This window comes from Pleurodeles waltl, chromosome 4_1, assembly GCF_031143425.1.
Source record: "Pleurodeles waltl isolate 20211129_DDA chromosome 4_1, aPleWal1.hap1.20221129, whole genome shotgun sequence".
Lineage (NCBI taxonomy): Eukaryota > Metazoa > Chordata > Amphibia > Caudata > Salamandridae > Pleurodeles > Pleurodeles waltl.
Window position 1 is genome coordinate 676032915 of NC_090442.1, and position 21161 is coordinate 676054075.

Here is a 21161-nt window from a genome sequence, read left to right on the forward strand (position 1 = left end):
TTAGGTTGAAGATGGCTGCCAACCTGGACTGTTTGTATTCCACTTTATGGCAGAAGTGACACGTTCATCAAAGTAACAGTGTCATGCACATAAAGAAGTTGTTCCATGTCCAACGGCTAGAAAAACAAAAATATAACGGGCAGAATGCTTCAACTAACCTCAGTCACCTGTAATTACTGAGAACTACATTCCAGCTCATTGTGTGTTTTGCCAACCATGACACACTGAATAGAGATCAGCCATATGCAAATTAGTCTTGGTCCTGCCCCAATCGAATAGTCCAACCCGAGCTGCCTGATGCAGAGGTTTAATAGGCAGCTTTTCCTGCATCCTTGATGCACGGTGACCGAGACACTTTACAAGAAACAATAAGGAAGAGTTTCAACAATGGATGGATCATGTGATTGTCATCCATCTGAACAGCAGGAGCTTGAATGACTTCTATGGCTTAATATGTACTGATAAATCTATCATAAACTGGAAAAATACAGCACGAGTTCCAGGATTCTACTCACCGCTCACCCAGTAAAATCGAGGTCTACATTTACTGAATGTTAGATTATGTTTCTTTGCAATAAAAGGTGCTCATCTTTTATTCCTGTCACATCACAAGCATTAAAAAACTCCATCACCTACAGCACAATACTGCCCGTTGTCATATTGTTCTTGGTTGGGAAATATTTGAATAGGCCTGAACAAGTTTAAAAGGAAACTGCACAGTTGCACCAATGTTGGTTAGATTTGGGAATAAAAGGTGGAGAGGGCCGACCTTTAAAAAACAATGCCTATTTCTTCTCTGAAGTCAGTAGAAGCATAACTAGGGGGCTGGACTAAAACACTGGAATGTGGTGTAAAGATTGGATAGGTGGTTGAAAAATGTCTTGTGGTGACACCTTCAATCTGACATCACCTGCAGCACATTCGGTTAATGCAGGCCTCAAGCTCATTTCACAAAAGTCAGGATTAGAGTGAAGGGACACGCAATGTAATATTCTTGCATCAATATGTATTCTGAGCACAGGACCACTGCTGATGCCAACATATAATAGAGACAGAACGGGCACGATAAACATCAGAGCAGTGGGCGTTCCTGTAGGTGCAGAGCAGAGTCTCATTTAGAGAAACTGATAATGCTGTCATTATTCCAAGCCACCATTACTGTAAATGTGGCTTCCAATGTGTAAACAAGCAAGGGACCTTCCGACACTCATTCCTCAGGGACGAGTAGTTTTTAATCCCAATGCTATTGGTGTCTTACTCGTTTAAACACTTTTTTTCTTTTTGTAAACACTTGGACAATTGATACTCGAAATAAGGCCGAATACTATGCTTGTAGAATCAAATCAGATAATAAGCAACAGCGCTCCTCCATCACACAGTCCAAGTGTGGTCACAGTTTTACACAGGGCTGCAATCACTTGTGAGTGCGCTCCAGATGCTTAATGGTGAAGTAAAGTTGTGCCTATCGAATACTATGAATCAGTATGGAATGCATATTACACCTCGAATAGGCATTGAAATATTTGTAATTTAAAAAACAACGCACTTTTGATTCCTTAATTAAAACAAGTTGTTTTTCTTGACTCTTGCACCTATCACAATTAAATTGTCTTTCTAATTAAGGACATCCATTTTGACGTTTCTATTTCTTGGGGGGAATTGATATTACTAACTGAAGTACTTGCCGACTCCTTGAAAGGACTGTGTCATGCAGTTCCATCGCCTCACATTAAGGACAAGTCATATCAGGCAAGGTGGCCCTCATTCTACCCGTGTCCACCTGTGGACGTTGAGACAGACAAACAGGAAGTGTGCTACAGTGACACGCCTGCACTTCCTGTTTGTGGGTCTTCAGAAAAGCAGAAGGGTTTCTCTCTGCACAGGGAGGAAGTGGATATGTTACAAATGTACCGAGCTGCAGACGTCGATGGTGCGGTGGGGGCAGGAAGTCTCGAGGTTACCATGCAAGAGGAACAGAGTGCTGAAGAAGGGGTGTGAAGAAACGCACACGCAACTACTGTCAGGGCCCGAGTAAGAGCCCTTCTTTCTTTTTAAATGTAGAGGAGAGATACCTTTGAGCACGGCTGCTCTGTGTGTACCAGTCTTACTCAGGACTAAGCAGAAAGTGAGAAACCAAGAGCATGCGCTGCTTTATTTCTATCTCATTCTGCAGGAGAGAGCGTTGGAAAGGGGCAGCCATGCCAGCAAGATGAACGTTTTCCTTATACTGCTCTACACTGTTTTACTTCTTTTCAGGAGCAGCTCGCAGGGCGCGGAAGGTCTGTGCGGTGCACAGGGAGGGGGAAATCGGGAGGTAAATAAGAATTAAATATTTATTTTCAACTACACTTAGCTCCATAGCCACGCCACACCGCTCCATCTGCTTCTTCTCTGCTGGCTGAGATGCAGGCTCCCAGCCTGCCCTGCTGCCAATCCTGACGCAGCTCAGAGCAGCGTCAGGATTGGCTAGGAGCGCCTAGCCAGGGTGCTCCCAGGCAGACTGGGAGCCTGTGCAGTCTCTCTCCAGCCCGGCAACTGTGTTGCTGGGCTGGAGATATCCTACTACGCATGTGTGTTTGGCCTGCCCGAGACAGCCGGCAAGCACTATTGCACAGTGAGGGGGAGGTGCTGTGCACTCCCCCTCACTGCTTGTCACCCCTGTGGCCCGCCCCTTTAAAAGACAAAAATAATAAACAAAGTTTAATTTTGTTTTCTTTTAAAGGTTTTGCAGTTGCCGCTGCTGGGGGGCACGGGGGGTGGCGATGGGGCGTGACACACCTCTACCCTAACGGAGGAGCTGCCCCTGTTTTTAAGTAAAAATGATTGCGGACCGTTATGGCTTACTTCTGCTAGCTGGAGGTTGGGAGCAGCAAAATGTGACTAGCCGAAGGCAGTCAGTATCCTTCTGCCTGCCCTGCATGAATGTCCTGCATCAGATCAGGACAGGAGCCTGGGGCTTGCTCTGCAGAAGGAACTAATCTAAGGGGATACCTGCGATGTTATCACATCAGATACTCATATTACAAAGCAACCTGCCTCTAGGAGCTTTTGTCGCTGCAAATAACGTGACCTGACATGGTGGGATGGTATGTCTGAGTAAACAAGTGCATTTCCACTCGGAGTCTCTGAGCCAAGTGAAATGTCTGGAATCACACCCCTCCACAACCCTCAAGTGTGACAAGAGGAGAAGGGGGCTGTACCTTCTAAATGTTCTCCACATGGACTACTCCTAGAAACCAAGTTCGTTATTGTCATGTTATCCATTTAAATATATCTTATATTCTAATTGGGTACGGTCTAATTTTGTAGGGTGGGATGCATACCAAACATTTCTTCTGGGCCTTGTGTCCTCAGTACAGTCTTACAAACTGGAGGTGGGAATGCCTCAAGTCAAGGCCTGAACCTTATGCCCGGCTTTGGCTCAGCTTGAGGTCCCCGTGGACCTTCAAGCCCAAATCGAGCTGAGCTTTCACACGGCTTCTGTCTGTCACTCATACTCTAATCTCATGTGCCCAGAATTAAAGAAAAAGCATACATTTGTAATGTAAAACAGAAAAGAGAATGAGAAACCCATGTAGTAGCTGAATTTCACAATGTCTAAACAGAAAACCGTAGACCAATCTTGGATTCCACACTTGATCAAATCGTGCGATCCAAGGCAAATCTTTTATTTGACTGTGCTTCTTTTTTTCTTTATTAATGCATATGAGAGCACCGTTAAATACTTAAGGATGTGCTTTGTACAAATATATCTTGTGTGTATGATTTCATAGCTTATAATGTTACTCTACATGCAATAAGAATCTAGGCCAGATAGAGTGCACATGACAACTGTCTTATATCTTAGTTCACTAATGGCATTGTCAACAGGGTGGAGAGAGGCATAAGTGTTTCTAAGTTCCTTTTTAAAAACTATCACTTTTAATAAATGCCTCTGAATGCATTAACATTACCTGATGCACTACGGTGAAACGCTTCCACATGGTATAGAAATACTTTTCTTTTTTGTGAGACTTTATCATATTTTTATATGATGTTTTTTCCATGTTTTACATGCCAAACATATTCACAGCTCTGCACGTGCACGAACTCCTAAAGCCAAGTCAGACTCTTGGCTCGTTGTAACTCAGCTGTCAATCATTTTTGGCCCTCATTAAAATTTTGCATCCCAAAGAATATGTCACAGACTACTTTGACACTAGTCAATGAGTAACCTAAAACTATCAAGAGCGCCAAAACTCCAAACGCTCTAAGGGGGCCAAAGAAAGGGTAGTAGGGTGTTACACAAATGTACATAATGTAACAAAATACGTCAACATAACATAAAAAAGCAGTGAAACAAAATCCAAGTCTGTGCAATGTACATCATTGCTCAGCAGTGGATATGGAAAGCACTACTAAAAAAATTTACAAATTAATAAATGATATGCGTACACCTACCAGTCAAACGAACACTCCAAGCACAATCAAGCAGTACGTTTAAACCTAGTACCAAGAGTTCTTGCATGCCAACCCGATGGTCCTCATTATGTTGAGGCTGAGTCATTCCTACCAGAGTTTGGACCTCTGACCTCAAGGTTAGGAGCATCCCTGCAGAGGGCGCTCAACCACTTAGCCCCACCTGCAGTCATTAAGGACTGCAACATTCAATAAATACCCGGTGATTGAAGGCTGGGCCGCACGGTCCACTGGTGTTGAGTTCTAATAAAGTGTAATGATATTTATTGTTCTAAATAATTGGTACGTCTAGAGCTGAAATAGCAGCAGCTTCTCCGGAGCGAGACCTCGCTGGCATTGGGCCTTTCAGGTTTCATCAGCCAAGGTGTTCTCAGGGCTGCGCAGGACTAACTTCCCATTCACTGCATCTTCAGCTAATTAACTCTCCTGATTACAATAATTAGTATTGATTCACTCCGGGATGACTTCCTGAGCATTCAGGCCCAATCTGCACGCGCTGTAAAGTTCTGGATATGAATATTAATGACGCGCTCTTGCTTTGTTTCGGAGCCCCAGAGGTGCAGTATGCAATCCCATACACTTCAATTCGAGAAGTGAAAACACTTCAGCTTTGGACTCACTGAGCAGGCGCGGGGAGAAGCACATTACGCGTCAGTAGACTTCTATGCAATCATTCGTTCGATTATAGACTCCTTCGTAGAGCACCTAAGTACCCCATGGGGCGCATCAAGGAGCTCTAAAGCGGAGCAGTACAAGCTGAGCCACCAGTAGGTGATTTCAGAGCATGGCTGAGGGATGATCAGTCTGCTTCTAAGCTCACCTAAGTATGTCATTCAGAGGGATTGAGGGCCAGGTACGTGGAGGGATGTAGTCATGATCGAGAAGTGAACGTCTTCTGATTCCTAAGCTGAGAGGCATCTCCTCCCTGGACGTCACATCCTTGAGGCCATACCCGACAAATATGTATAGGGCAATGGGGACAATCAATTTTATGAGAACTATTCCAGTTTTATTTGTATTTCTAGATTACTCAAGTCCCATGCTTGCAATCCCTTCCTGCCTGTTCTCCTTTCCCACTCTCTAGACCTTAGTCAAATTCTAACTGTACCTGCTGCACCTAGCACTTGATAACCATTCTAGCTCATCTCCACGTTAGAAAATGGAAAAAGTGAAGCTGTGTTTACAGTTCTTCCTGGTGCAAGCAGCTCATGCAATGGAATGGATGTGGTCCCGCTTACCATGTTGTGATCAGCGATATGCTGCTTGTGCCACACCCAGCCTTACTTCTCTTGTTGGACTCAGTGTTGGGGTGTGGGAGGGGACTATATGCCAGTGGCGGCCAGTGAAGAAGTCATTGCTAAATCCCTTTGAAACCGGGAAACGGATCCCATCCATCACTTATAGCACTAGAAAAGGAGGAGCTTAGATCTGTGCTCAGTGATGGAGGAAAGAAGAATAGGCGGGTTCTAATAAATCACAGGCTGGAGAGTCCAACTACTCTCAGAAGAGTGAGCAATCCACTCAACCAGGCCTGAACCTGTAATGACAATGACCATCCACGCTACACTTTACATAGGTTGGCATGCATGCAGGACAATGGCTCTAGAATACTCTACACCCATGTGGGACAGCTGGCCCTGAGCACTATATTTCACATGACTTTGGATTCATACAGTGCAGTGGCCGCAGAAACTTCACGTAACCTGGGCTTGGTTTCATGGAGGACAATATTTCCTAAGCACTCCATTCTTCCAGGGCTTGGATCCATGCAGGACGGTGGTCTCTGGACCCTTCACTCACGCTAGGCTAGGATCCATGCAGGACGGTGGTCTCTGGACCCTTCACTCACGCTGGGCTAGGATCCATGCAGGACGGTGGTCTCTGGACCCTTCACTCACGCTAGGCTTGGATCCATTCAGGACAGTGGTCTCTGGACCCTTCACTCACGCTAGACTTGGATCCATGCAGGACTGTGGTCTCTGAACTCTTCACTCAAGCTGGGCTTGGAACCATGCAGGACAGGGGTCCCTGAACCATTCACTCACGCTAGCCTTGGATCCATGCAGGACAGTGGTCTCCGGACCCTTCACTCACGCTAGGCTTGGATCCATGCAGGACAGTGGTCTCTGAACTCTTCACTCAAGCTGGGCTTGGAACCATGCAGGATAGTGATCCGTGATCCATTCACTCATGCTGGGCTTGGATCCATGCATGAGAGTGGTGCCTGGACTATTATTTTATGAGGGGCTTGGATCCATGCAGGACAGAGATCCCTGAACAATCCACTCAAGCTGGGATTGGATATATACAGGACAAGGGACGCTGAACACTCCACATAACCTGGATCTAGACTCATGAGAGACAATGGTCCCTGAAAATACCGCTCAGCTGGGGCGCAGATTCATGTTATCCATTTTGCTTGAACCCGTTTGTAAGTGATGTGTACATCACCCATGCTGTAAGGAAACATACGCAGTGGCGTAGCTATTGTGTCATGGGACCTAGTTCGAGGAAGAAAATGGCCGCCCTCTGTCTGCTAATTGTAAAATACAGCAATAACCATGGCTGAGTGAGCCTTTCAGGGCTCTGGGCCCAGGTGCCACTACACCTACTGCACCAATGGATGCAACGCTCCTGATTGCACGTGGTACAAAAATATGTGCAGCTGCACGTGGGGGAAGGCTAGTGGCACAGTACGGGGTGTTCTGTGCCACCCACTGGGAGGCAAAGGAAGGTCGGAGAGGCGGACCGACGTGGATTTGATGCAAACATTGGGTACGTTAAAGACACCGTCTGGCAAAACTTTGATCGCACTCCGCCATGCCCTGAGATAACATATCGTACTGCACGGATGTGTCTCCACGCCGGGCTCACCACCAACGGCGATGCCGAGGACGGCCATAGCACGGAAAACAGCAGCCGACTGAGGCAACGGTGAAGCGTCAGCGCCACAAGGCAGGCTTCGAGGCACAGATGTGCGTAGGGGCCCCGGAGGAGGCTGGGATGAAGCTGAGGACATCTGAATCTGGTTCTCTTCGAGCCTCGCTGCCCTCCCTTCTTCCCAAGAAATGATAATGAATGAAACCCCATGCCTCGTCCTCCCTCGGCGGCCCCCGGCTCCTTGCGGTCTCAGCCCTCCCGCCAGCAGCGGGGACAGGTGACCCTGTGCCCCCCGCACGACGCCCTGCGGGTCTGGCGCCCTCACAGCGGGCGCCGGGTCTGGACGCGCCTCCTCGCCCGTCTCTGAGGGCGGGGAGGGCCGGAGGCAGCTGCTCCTGGGGCGGCGAGCACTGCGCGCTTCATGGGAGATGCCATGCCCCCTCTTCCCAACTCCCCCCTCCGCCCCACCCCGCAGGGAGGTGGCCGACGACCAGCTCGTGAAGCTCATAACGAGGACGTGATGCCCCCCGGCTTCAGCGACAGAGGGTGGGGTTAAGAGGACATGGACACCACCGGCACACACATCCTGTGATCTTGGGCATCTTAGTGCTTCTCGCTGTGACCAGTGCTTTAACTGGGCAGGAACTGTCCGGTACTGAGTACGTGCCCTTCCTTAATTTGGAAGGGACACTGCCCGCACTTGTCAGCAGTGCCGCAATACATTTAATAGTAGAGTATCGGTACTTCTCAGCCGCAAACAGGTACTCTAGTTAGTGAGTACCTGCACTTCTATATTTTCGTTTAGAGCACTGGCTGTAACGCGATGCCAGATTCGGCCACCGCCAATCTATTGGCAGCTTGCTTACCTAATTAGGCTTACTCGGTGAAACTTTCAGCAGCCCAAGGCCGCAGAGCACACCCCAGGGGTGACAGGCCCGGGAGACTGCGGCAGGTCTGCCTGTATGTATCTTCTGAAAGACTGCCCATGACCCACAAGCAGGGGGCATCGGTAGGTTGGTCTCAGCAGCAGGCAGGCCTCTGCCTTCCTCTCTGTGGAGGGGTCGCAGTTCTATTCTGAGGCTTGTCAGACTGGACTGGACACAAATCATTGGTGGAATCGCCGCAGTCCAGATCCGCGTGTCACTAGCAGCTCACAAGTAGGGCCAACTCAGCCTTTCAGCCTTGCTTACAAGGCTCACAAAACACGCACCTCTTAATTCCGAAGTAACAGCTTCTCATTTAAGATTCAAGATGCAGTATGTCACGTGCACTTCACAACAGATCAACAGAACTATAATTTAAATAGTACGCGCGCGCGCACAGACGAGCGCGCACAGATCGCAGACTGCAGATTTGCAGTCTTTCGACGTCCAAGTGGTCTTCAGTTTAGAGAATCGGTGCAGTCAGCAAGCGGTGGATGGCTGAGATACGCAGGAGAGGGCTGGCAATATTAGTGCAGAGAGCTGCTTATTAATTCGCACCCGCGGAGGTTGAGTCTCAATTCTTTTAATGTCAGTACATGTAAAAAGTAACTAACATGGGTAGTCTTGCACCTAGTGCCACTAAACTTACATGGGTTTGTCGCACTCTATAAGTGCTATGCATGCATTAAAACCCCCAAATACATTGATGCACAAATCAAGGTACCCAATCAGACGGTTGGGTAATGATAACACGGGACATTCATTTTCTTTCCCTAGAGCTCAATCCACTCCTTCAGTGGCAACAGCAGCAGAAGGGCCCCCCTAGACGGGATCCGTGGGAACAGTGGATGTGCAGCACGCCTGACTTCCATGCCATGAGCTGGGGCACAAGGGCACCGCTCACAAGATGTCAGACGTCACGGAGGGGTCGTCTCTGAACGGCGCGCGCTATATAATGAGCCACCAGGGCCGGATAAGGGGTGAGATCTATATGGGTCTGCGATCTCCTAAAACAAGGAGTGGGCAGTGAGCAGAGTTGGGGGGATGGGGGAGGGGAGGAACTAACAGGTCTGAGTTCTAATCCCAGCTTCCCTACACGACCATTTGCTTGATCCTGGGCTAAAAAGTGAATCTGCTTCTACGTTGGTTTCCTTTCCTGCAGGGCTAAACTGGGACAGAACATTGCTTGTGGATACAGTGTATTTAAGTGCTTTGCAGGAACTGTATGTATTTGCACTTGCGGCAGGCGATGTTTGTGGTAATCTTAGGGAAGTCGGTAGTAAAAACGGCCCATCAGACTGTAAACAGGCCCACAAAGAGCCGAAGAAATCAGGACACACGGACCTGTCAGATCAGCTCTTCTAGTATTGCCAGAGTGCAGTCCAGGGCAGCTCCGACCCTGCCTCGTCTGCCAGACAACTGGCTCGGTTATCAGTCCTCAAAATGTGGCTTCAAGCGTTGCACAAACCGCGTTGGACATTCAAGTGTTACTTTTTATAGAGAGGATACAAAAGCGGAGGGGCCTGGCCCAGTGTGAGGTGAGTTACGACCAGACTTCCGGTCTTGTGAAACAACACACAGCTGCTGTTTAAAGGGCCAGGGGAGGCTGCGCTCTCCTCTCAGGCCTCTGCAGCATCACAAGGCCCCACTTCCCTTTCTTCAGTTAGAAAATCTTTCTTCGGCCGGCCCTGTTCCAGCTGCGGAGCATGGGCGCTTCACTAGGGGGAGGGGAGCATTTTGTGCTCCGCGCACAGCAAGGTGTAATGAACCCAGCCCTTAGCGTAATACGACGAATACCTTTCTTATAGAACATTTCAGGCATTATACCCTCTAAAGCAAAGTATACCTTTAAGTGTAGCATACTATACACCATGAGTCACAGAAACAATGTATTATGAAATGTAACATAATATAACATATGTTTTCTCCATAGCAATCATTGAGGGTCTTATTTGCCTGACAGCCTCAGGCCTGGGCTCGGCTTCTTTTTGCAACCCCCTCTCTAATGTTCTCATACAAAATGTTTGAGCTTTACAGCGCTTACAAAACTCAAACATCAAACAAATAAACATGTGCGCTATCTCACAACACATGGAATAACATTCAGCCTAGAGCAGCGTGAGCGAGAAGGCAGGACGCAGCACAAGGATACCCGAGGCGCCCTGAAGGCCTGTGGTGTCAAGCGCCCTTCGGGTGACCCGCCCTGCCTCCGCGGCTGCCGCCCGGTACTCACGCGCACTCTGAGGAACCCACTCCCTTGTGGAAAGCTGGGAGTGGAAACAGACCAAAAGCAAAGCGAAAGCAAGCTCCTGCGAAACTACGCCCAGCTCTGCGCGCAGCACCGCTCTCACATCATGCGCACCTCCTTCAGACTCCAGAGCCTCCTGAGGCGGCAAGAGGATGCTCTTACAGCGGCCAGAAGGAACGACCCCAGAAGCGCCGCGTATCACACACGAGCCAGGCACGACTTCTATTGCAAAGCCAGGCGTTTTCCTATTTTAGTTCTTTTTCCAAGACACAGCTTTATAGAAATGAAGATAGGGCCTCAATGATCTCCAGGGACAATCAATTAGATATGTATATATTTTTTAAATGTGTGTCAGTCAAAAGTACTCCTACCTACACAAATATTAAATTATAAAGAAAAGGCTGGGGCGGGACTCTCATTCTCCAATCTTTAGAGAAACCTGTGCTCATTTACCAATAGTGTTGCACACCAAACATTCTGCAAAATGCGTGGACCACTGTGAACGCAGTAAGCAGATATATAGGCACGTGGCACTCATGCGTGGTATGCTGGCCACGATACATCCACAGGACATTATGTGAACACTGGCTTACACAATAGGTCCCACAAAGGATTAAACGAGCAGAGATATTTCGAAGCGCTCTGAAACATCTGTCGGCGGCCAGTGGCGCTTCACAACACAAAGGAGTGAAGAGATCAATATATAAAATGCCCCATGACCAAGATCAACATAGCAACAAGTGACCTGGCAGTTGGAAGACTGTCGCGGCTCTCACACTGAATTCAGGCAAATCTGGACACAAGACAGGAGATTCCTTGCAGGAAGCCACTGACAACAATGTTGCGACTCAAGAACAAACGTTTAGGACCCTCACATTTCGGGTTCCAAAGAAGACATTTTTGGACCGGTACTTTGTACCCTTCCCCCGCTTAAAAAAATGATACTTGTCAAAAGTCCGATTTTGAAAAAAACAAAAGTATTTTTTAAGAGATCGCGAGGTGACTCCTCACATCTCCATTCGAGGCCATCCCTGTATTTCCCATAAGCCCTGCGTTACAGACATTCAAAATAATACAATTTTCTTTCATTATAAGGACTATGTACAATCTGACATTTTGTCGCCTTCTGATGCAAAGTGAATGGGGACTCTTTCTGCTTTCGGAAAGCAAGTGATGGCTCTGGACAGGGGAAGAACGTGGAAATATAGAACCCCGTTTCATTGAATGTCCCTTTCTGCAGGCTGTGGCTTAGCCAGCTCCTATGACAACAAGGATGCAAGGACATCCCTCAAAAAAGCAGTCAGAGTCCAAATGATGGGGAATAAAACATGTCAGTCGCGCCCTGGAAACAAGGCGTTCGTCAGCCTGACATACGCACTACAGACATGGCGAATCGATACGTTGTTCTCTCTGCTTAATGGCAAGGCGGGTGATACATGTTCAACTTTCTCTGCGCTGACACCGTGCGAGGAAGTGGAGGTGAACCCGGCGGAAACACCGGCACGAGGGGTAGGAACCCGCCCTAACAAACACCGAGCCTGCCCCGCATAACTGGGTCGTGACAGATAAAAGATGGCAAACTGGGGCTCGAGGCGGAAACGTGGGGGTGGCGTGCGGTGGGAGGGTGGGAATGGAGTCTGAACAGACTGGAGTGAAGCTAGCTTGACAGCTCCATTGTGGGTCCGTCCCATTGACAGGCGCTGAGATGAAGTCAACGCTACACCCGCTACCCGCTGCCACATAAACATAAGCTACACATTTCAAAGCACGGGGCCAGACTGGCACAGGTCCCTCTCACCCCCGCTCTCTGCACCCTAAAGAGCTCGGCGTGGCCACCCTCCTCTCTGCACTCCAGGACACCGCGCTGGCCGCTGTGAGTCCACTCCGACCCTCCAGAAGGGACCCTGGACAGTGGCCGCGCTGAAGGTCCGCATTTAGGGAGGTGAATCCAGATCAAAGCGCCGTTGGCAACGGCAGCTCCCACCCCGGCGCGCTGGCGGCTTTAGACTGGATTACAAAAGGATGGAGGGAGGGGGGGGGGGTTGTTCCTAGAGAAGGCTGAGTTCTTAGTGGGCAGGGAACAAAGCACGAGCGAGGGAAAAAAACAAACAAAACAAAAACAAAGAGACTGAAACAAACAGGAAGAAGCAGGGAGAGCGGTGGCCACCCTCCAAACCGGAGCCAGCCCGCGCGGCGCGTTTTCCTTCCAAGGGACCGAGGAGTCTCTGCTCCCCGGCGCCGCTGACCGGAGGTAGCACCTCTGATAAACAAAACATGGGAAAAAAGAGGAGGGTGGGGTCCACCTACCTCAGAAGCAGCTCCTCATTTCTCATAGTAACCGCCGGTTTGGGACAGCGCATGCTTTCTGCACAGATACTCTCAACAAAAGCCAGTTCACAAGTGCGCTCAAACATCAGTGCCAGAGTCGCTGCTCGCTAATGGCCACTCTCTCTCCCCCTCTCGTCAGCGCAGAGTGCGCGAGCGAGCGAGGGGCCCCCGTAGATCCACTAAGCGGGAATAATCCTCTGTGACAAGTTATGTTGTCTGGGCATATTTCACATTAATGCACTGCGCTGCCTATGGGGACCTTGTTTGCAGTCTGTCTAGCCTGGCTGGTGCTGCTCTTTAATGGCCCACCGAAATGGCTAAAAAATTAAGAGGAACTCAATTAGTGCGATTTGAACTTTTGTTCTTTTTTTTCTTCTTTACAACAGAATTTGAGAAGAAGGCGGGTCTCAGTGTTCTTTTTCTTTTGTGGCCACGGCCTGACAAAACGCTAGCATCATGGGGTCACAACGAGCGCTCTTCCTCAGCACTGTGTGTCGTTTTAAAAAGATATATCAGCATTTTCACACCCATTTTTTTTTTTTATCAAACGCTCTTATTGCTGTTATTTTTTAATTCATTGCTTCATTAGAAACTAGTGGTGTCAATGTTCCGCAGAAAATGTTAAGAATCTGGGTAGATAGACAACATAATACCTTGCTGATGACATTTGTGTGCAAAGTTCAAGCCAGTCAGCCTGACATAGACTTTCATCCTTCATCTGTCGAAAAATGAGCACTGTTCTTTGTGACGATTACAACACTTGTTATGTAAAGTGCCACGAAACGACACAGCAAAGTCACGTGCTTCGTGCGTGTGAAATTAGTAATGTTGTAATATATCACAGTAGTAAGAGCTCTGGAAGGTGTCGCACCAGGCAATGTCCTCCATTGACCTGGTGGGTTGCCAGACGGTCTGTCAACCTGTATATCAGCCCTCATGTTTCTAGCCTCAGATTTATTTGAAATAGAAACACACCCACAATCACAAATCTGGTCCTTTTGTCCAGCTGGAACAAATGCCATGAACAAAGACTGCATCTCTTTGAATTCTTGGTTGTCAGGGAGCAGCCCTGATACACAATAAATGCACTGGATGCCTGACCGAGGTCAGATATACTTTTGGACTGAATTAATTCAATAAATGTAATCTAGCACATTCACCTGGATCAGGCAAACTCCCTGTGTATTTGTACTGAAACGCCCTGTAACAGCTACCCAGCAACTTTGGTAATACGGGCCACAAGGCTATGGAGCACAAGCTTTAATACCAGGCACAACGTCTGTATTTTCGTTTATTTATGTATTGCGTATCACTTCAATACGCTACCTTCTGCTATTTCAGAGTGTTGTGCTGGTAAGGATCACCTTGTTATGGTCAAGTCCCAAGCATGCCATCAAATCCGCCTCTCTAAAGGTTTCCTCACACGGTATCCTCAGAGGAGGTCAGAAGTAGACAAGGACACCTTCCTCTTTGTTGCTGTTAATGGCCTAGGGTGATATCCTTGCCCCTCTTGTCGCTCTCGCTGCTTATCAAAGCGAGACCATCTATTCACTAGATTTCTCTGTGCACCTGCTCTTCAACAACAACATGTAGATATTCTTACTTTCCACTTCCAACGCTCTGTTACTTGCACCCCATCACTGCCATACTCCACCGGAATCCGGCTCAGTGAAACCCAAGATTCTCTACTTCTCACCCTTGGGGGCCATGAACACTCCCTCCTCACGTCACATTTTGTTCTCCTTGACAATCAGGGCCCCAAACACTAGCAATGAACCTACACATACACAAACTCGCAAAATAAAGTGACTTTGTCTCATTCACAGTGACAACTGACACTTTTGTTGTGCTTCTCAGCATATGAAAAGCTCACAAACATTTCTTGTTCATATTGGCTAAGGCCTTGATCACTCTGAATAAAAACGAGTTGCCTCTTCAGTTTCTTCCAGTATGCTTTCACTTCTTTCTCCTCAATCTTCTTCCTGCATGTTTTTAAGCTCCCACATCTCCACCGCCTCATACTACAGACATCTGGTGGGAACCTTCCAGTGGATAACGTGTCTTATTCAAATTCCTCACTCCAGGTTGTAAGGCAACCTGCAGTCCTAATCCCTCTGCTTCCATTGCAATATCAGCAACCACTCATAGCCCAAACTCCACATCACAAAACCACCTTACCAACCACAAATCAGTGCGCAGTAACTTGATTTAGTGCCTTCTCTCACCTAGCGCCATATAGCCCAATCTTTGGCTTTCAGGAGAAGTGCTCAAAGTTCACAGTTGACCTACGATGGTGACCAGTCAGTACCATGTGAGCTCTTGTCAGCATGTGATGACCTAGCCTTTTGGCACACTGTCCGCACATGCACAGTGATGTAACTTATGCAGTTCACACGTATGCACCTTGCACTATGTGTTTGAACCAGCTATTTCCACTGCCCTTTCTTATCACCATACTTGTGAAGATGCTAAATACAAATGACTTCAATCACGAGTGACATAGACACCAGGAGACCTGCTGCAATACTTATGAAGCAGCAAATACTATTGTACTTCCCCACCTGGCAGAAAGACCATCTCTCTCAGGAGGCCGATATGGTGTAATAAGGCTGGACAGAGTTAGATTTAAAGTCAAGTAGAGGGAAAAACAAGATTACAAACCCCCAGCCATAAGTCCATCTTGCTGCACATCAGGCTTGTGTCTTAGTTCCTGTGCTACTGAAGGAACTCAATATGCTAATGATAAGATGCATGTTTTCCCTTCTGTCTTAGAATAGGTGACTTCCATCCTCCCCAATACTACATGAAAATGAGCTTGAAGCTTCCCCTTTGCAGTGTTTGGTACGGCAATTTTCTGCTTCATAACATTTTTTTGTACAGGTCATATATGTGTCAATGCTGTCTGGAGAACCTTCTCTCCATATGTCTGCTTTTTCAAATATAATCTGATGTCCATCTGCTGCTATGATTTCTTGCCCCTTGCAAACTCCCATCTTCATCCCTTACAATTAGAACCGATCCGGATGACTGTTTTTTTTGTTTTTTTTACTTTTTGCTTTTATTTGGTACCCTCATATCCTTCTTTTTCCCAGCATCGTAAAGCCCATTACCTCCCGTCCCTCCCTCGCCTTCCTTTCCAACCAATAAGAGGCTCCCTACCTTCCCCTAAACCCCCCCCCTTCCCTTTTGAAAAGTCCCCCCACCCCCACCACCTCCTGTTCTTTTTGTCTAGCCCGCTAGACTTACCTTCTCTTCCTCCTCCACGGCAGGGCCTGGGGGAGCCTCGTGTTGACTCTCGGCAGACGCGGTGCTCCTCGCAGTGGGTCCCCCGGCGGTCGCATCTTCTTGTGGGTCGGCGGCGCTGCCTTAGGAAACGCTGCTTCCAAGTTGGCTGACGGAGTCGGCCGGCTCTCTGGTGGCTGGGGCTGCACTTCCGGTTCTTTGCCTCGCGTGTGCTAGGCTGCTTTGACAGTTGTGTGGATTTTCTTGGATACGGTAGGGCGGGCGTTTCTGCCTGCGTTTTTTTTTATTGTTTTTGGGTTAATTACTACGCTTTTCCCATTTGCTGCTTTTGGATGGGGAGGGGGATTTTCTCCTTTATTTTACTCGATGCTGTTGGCCTCTTGGGTGCATTTCTTGTTTGGATTATGTCGAGGCAGGTTCCTTCCAAACAGCGCAGGATTGTCTCTTCTTCTTCTTCTTCGGGGGAGGATGTTGCGGTTCCCCTTACCACTCCTGGTGGACACCAGGTTGCGCTGGGGGTTCCTGTGCCTCTCTTGCCCAGGGAGGAGGTTCAGGACATGATTGAGGTGGCTGTGACTCGTGCTCTTTAGGCTGGAGCTCCTAGGCCTGAACGTTCTCCTGCCTCCCATCCTTCGGGGGCGGCGGAGGGGTCCTCTTCCTTGAGTGATGACGCCCCTTCTACTTCTTCTGGTGGGAAGTATGTCTCCAGGGAGGAGATGTGGGATGTTCTGACGCATGTTCGGGACAATTTAGGGTTTCCTATTTTTCAGCCTTCGGGACTGATTCCCACTTGTTCCCTCAATATCAAACGCCTTCGCGGTTTGCCATGCCTTTCCAGGGCCCAGTTAAGGATATGGTTTTCCGTGAGTGGAAGGATGTGGACAAATCTCAGGTTCTGCGCTTCGTTCAGAAATTGTACTTACTGGAGGGGGAGGAGGTGTTGCCCCTTTCCGTTAAGCTGGATTCCATTTTAGCTACTTTGATTGGCAAGACGGCGGTCAATCCTGAGGACTGCGTTCCTGCTGATGCCACTGACAGGAAGGTGGATTCGGGTCTGAAGAGGGCGTTTGCTGTGGAAAATTTATCCCTCAGAGCTGGTATTTTTTCTGCTTATTCTGCCCAATCCTTGGTGCAGGATTTTGACAAACTGGCGGTGGCTGTCCAGGAGGGTTCGGAGTGTTCGGAGCTGCTGGCGATTATGGAACAACAGGCCAGGTTGCTGGCTGACATGTCATCAGATGTTGTCCGCACTTCGGCTCTGGCTTCAAGGGCTTTGATTGGGGCTCGTAGGTCCCTCTGGTTAAGGATGTGGAAGGCGGATCCGGGGGAGAAGTCTGCTCTCCTGCGGCTTCCTTTTGAAGGTCGCAATTTGTTTGGGGATCAGTTGCCTTCCATGCTTTCGAAAGCTTTTAAGGAGAGGAAGCACGCCTTGCCTTACAAAGGTGGTTCTTCTTCTGGCAAGGGTTGGCGGAAGCATTCTCGTTCTTCTCCCAAGTTTGATTCCAAGTCTTTTTCTTCCAGGAAGCGTTGTTTTCAGCCACGTTTTTCTCCTAAGAAGTCTGCTCCTTCAGGTCGGTGTGGCCTCAAGAAGGGTTCCTGACAATCACTGTGGGCCTGGCAGCGGGCCAGTTGGGGGTCGGCTGAGACACTTTCTTCATGTTTGGCAGGAGGATGTCAACGATCGCTGGGTGCTGGACATTGTGAACAATGGCTACGCCATAGACTTCGACGTGGTTCCGCCAGATACAGGGGTTCGTCCTACGCCTCTGCCTGCGAATGGTGCCCAGAGAAGGGCATTGTTGGAGGGGGTCCGGGACTTGCTCGTCAAGGGGGCCATCTCCTGTGTTCCTGTGGGGGAGAGGGGTCTGGGCACTTATTCCTTCTTGTTCTTGGTTCCAAAGGTGTCAGGGTTTTTTCGTCCAGTCCTCAATCTCAAGTGGGTGAATTCCTGGATAAAGACTGTGCATTTCCGGAAGCTATCCATTCAGTCAATTTTTCCTCTGGTCGGTCCAGGGTATTTCCTGGGGTCTCTGGATCTGCAGGATGCTTACCTGCATGTTCCAGTGGCCCTGTCTTCTCAAAGGTTCCCCCGCTTTGCTGTAGGCCGGGACCATTTTCAGTTCTGTGTTCTGCCGTTTGGCCTCAAATCCTCTCCCCGGATTTTCACCAAGGTGCTGTCTCCTTTGGTAGCTCTTCTGCATTCCGAGGGTGTGTTTGTTCATCCGTATTTGGATGATATTCTGATTCAAGCTCCCAATCAGGTTCTGTTAAGGAGTCATGTGGCCCAGGTACTGTTGGTCCTGCAAAATCACGGGCTTTTGGTCGACTGGGGGAAGTCAGATTTGGTCCCTTCCCAGGATCTGGTTTTCCTAGGGGCCCGCTTTCTGACTCTTCAGGGCTTGGTGACTGTGTCGGAGAAACAGTTGTTGTGCCTCCAGTCACAGGTGTTGTCGATCTTGTCACTGAATGCTCCCAGAGTCCTTCAGTGGTTGCGTCTGCAGGGTCATTTGGCATCGGTGGTTTTTCTGGTACCTTGGCGCGGTTTCATCTTCTTTGCCTGATGAACTGGTTTCTCGTTCGTTGGTCTCCGGTTTCGGGATCTCTTCGGACAAGGATTCCTGTGTCGGGATTTGTTCGCCGGGAGTTGAGTGGGTGGCTGGTGCCGGCTCATCTTCAATTGGGGGTGTCTTTGTCTCCTCCTTGGCCGGTGGTAGTGACGACCGATGCCAGCCTCTCCATATGGGGAGCTTGCCTGGAGTCGGTTCAGGTCCAGGGATTTTGGTCATTTCTGGAGGCCGGCCGCGCCTCAAATTGGAGGGAGTTGAAGGCGGTTCTTTTTCAGGACTCCCTGAAGGGGTTGGATGTTCTTATCCGGACGGATAACTTGGTGACCAAATCTTACATGAACAGGCAGGGTGGGACAAGGTCGCAGTCTCTGTTTCGGATGGCGAGGGACAATTTTGTTTGGGCTCAGGAGTGGGTTCTGTCTCTGCGGGCCACCTACATTCAGGGGGTGGTCAATGTTCGGGCAGATCTGTTGAGCTGGGTCATTCCTTCGTCCCAGCTTTTCTCCCTCCGATTGTCTCTGTTCCAGCGGCTGGTTCGCCTGTGGGGTCTTCCGGTGTTGGATGTGTTTGCCTCCCCAGAGAATGCGAAGGTGAGGCGCTTTTGCTCCCGGTTTCGTTGTCTTCAGGCTTGGGCGGTGGACGGGATGTCGTGTCCTTGGCCTCAGGAGCTTCTGTACGCATTCCTGCCCTTCCAGTTGCTCAGTGCTTTTCTGGTGAGGGTACGTCTTCTGAAGGCCAGGGTTATCTTGATCGCTCCGCATTGGCCACGGGCGAATTGGTTTCCATTGCTTCGGTTAATGGCCTCCGGTCACATGTGGACTCTCCCTCTCTGTCCCTCACCTCTGGAGTTTCCTTGCCTCCCTTTGGGGTCATTGCGGAGGTTGCACTTGACAGCTTGGAAGTTGAATGGAGGGGATTGACGTGCTTGGGGGTTCCAGTCACTTTGACTTCGACTTTGCTGGCTTCGCGGCGTTGTTCCACGTTGCTGTCTTATGGTCAGCAGTGGAAAGTATTTTCTGCCTGGTCTTTGCGGCATTGGTCGGATCCTCCGGCAGCTTCTCTGTTTGAGGTGATGCAGTTTCTACAGGATGGGGCCCAGTTGGGTTTGTCTGTGGCTTCGCTGCATGTGCAGTGGGCTGCGATTCAGGCTTTTCGGGGTCCCTGGCATAATCTGTCTGAAGAGGGTCGTTTGATGCCTAGATTTTTTCAGGGCCTTCTTAACTTGTTTCCTCGTTCGGTGTGGGCCTTTCCTTCCTGGGATCTTCCTTTGGTGTTGGAGGTCTTGACTGTTCCTCCCTTTGAGCCTCTGGGGTAATGTGACTTGCGTCATTTGACGTTGAAAACTTTTTTTCTGGTGCCCATTACTTAAGCCCGCCGTTTGGGGGAGTTGGGGGCTTTGGCCTGCTCTTTTCCTTTTTGTAAGGTTTTTCCTGATCGGGTTGTGCTTGTGCCTGTTCCCTTGTTTGTTCCCAAAGTGAATTCCGCTTTCCATGCTCGGCAGGAGGTTATCTTGCCTGCTTTCTGTCCCGATCCTTCCTCGGCTGAGGAGGTTCGGTTGCATTCTTTGGATGTACGTAGGGCATTGTTGCAATATCTGCGGGTGGTTGTTCCTTTCCGGAAAGGTGATTCCTTGTTTGTTAATTTTGGTCCGGCTCTGAAGGGGGAGAAACCGCCCACTGCTTCCTTGAGTCGTTGGGTCCGCTCCCTGATTTTGATGGCTTATTCTTTGCAAGGGGTTGTGCCGCCTTCGGGGATCCAGGGCCGTTCTACCCGGGGATATTGCTGCTACGGTGGCTGAGTTACAGGGTGCTTCTGTGGTGGAAATTTGCAGGGCAGCTACTTGGGCCTCTCCTTCTACTTTTGTTTGTCATTACAGACTGGCGGACCTGGGGGGTTTGGAGTCGGTGTTGGGTCACCGTGTCTTGTCCTCTATGATGCAATAGGGGGGTTGTTGTCCGGTGTCCTATTTGGTTGTAATTAAACTTGTTGCAACTCAGTGTCCGTCTCCTGTGTTTCTCTTGCTATATCTCATTGGTTGGAGAGGAAGGCGAGGGAGGGACGGGAGGTAATGCGTCCATTACTTACCGGTAATGGCATTACTCCTAGTCCTGCTCCCTCACCTTCCTTGCCGTTCCCTCCCACCCTCCCGGTACAGAACACCTGAGTTGCTGTTTTAGGCTTGTTTCAGTACAGGAGGTGGTGGGGGTGGGGGGTACTTTTCAAAAGGGAAGGGAGGGGTTTAGGGGAGGCAGGGAGCCTCTTATTGGTTGGAAAGGAAGGCGAGGGAGTAGGACTAGGAGTAATGCCATTACCGGTAAGTAACGGACGCATTATATTCCAATTAAAAAGGCTCCTTCAGCACCCCCTTACTTGAAAATGACACTTCTGAAGTCTAGAACCTGTACTTTAATATTTATTTGCTGACTGCCTGTGCTGCAGTATTGTAAAACAACCAGTTTGTTGTCACCAGATCCCAGTTGTTTGCCGACTGTAATGTCTAACACCTTGATAACT

At 49.0% G+C, this 21161-nt stretch overlaps 1 protein-coding gene across 29 annotated transcripts in view; it reads right to left on the reverse strand.

Annotated features, from left to right (window-relative positions):
- The window catches only part of CELF2 (CUGBP Elav-like family member 2), a 986198-nt gene that overhangs the window by 414480 nt on the left and 550557 nt on the right, over nt 1-21161 (reverse strand). For 22 of the 29 annotated variants that reach the window (XM_069229230.1, XM_069229225.1, XM_069229228.1 and 19 more), the window contains exon 1: nt 12817-13013. The exons of 2 other annotated variants lie outside the window; for them this stretch is intronic. In XM_069229230.1, coding sequence (XP_069085331.1) covers nt 12817-12923 — 107 coding nt within the window. In that variant the 5' untranslated portion in view covers nt 12924-13013. Of the gene's footprint in view, nt 1-12816; nt 13029-21161 lie in introns of those variants that run through there. 5 more of the 29 variants (XM_069229240.1, XM_069229231.1, XM_069229226.1 and 2 more) reach the window with 3 other exon arrangements.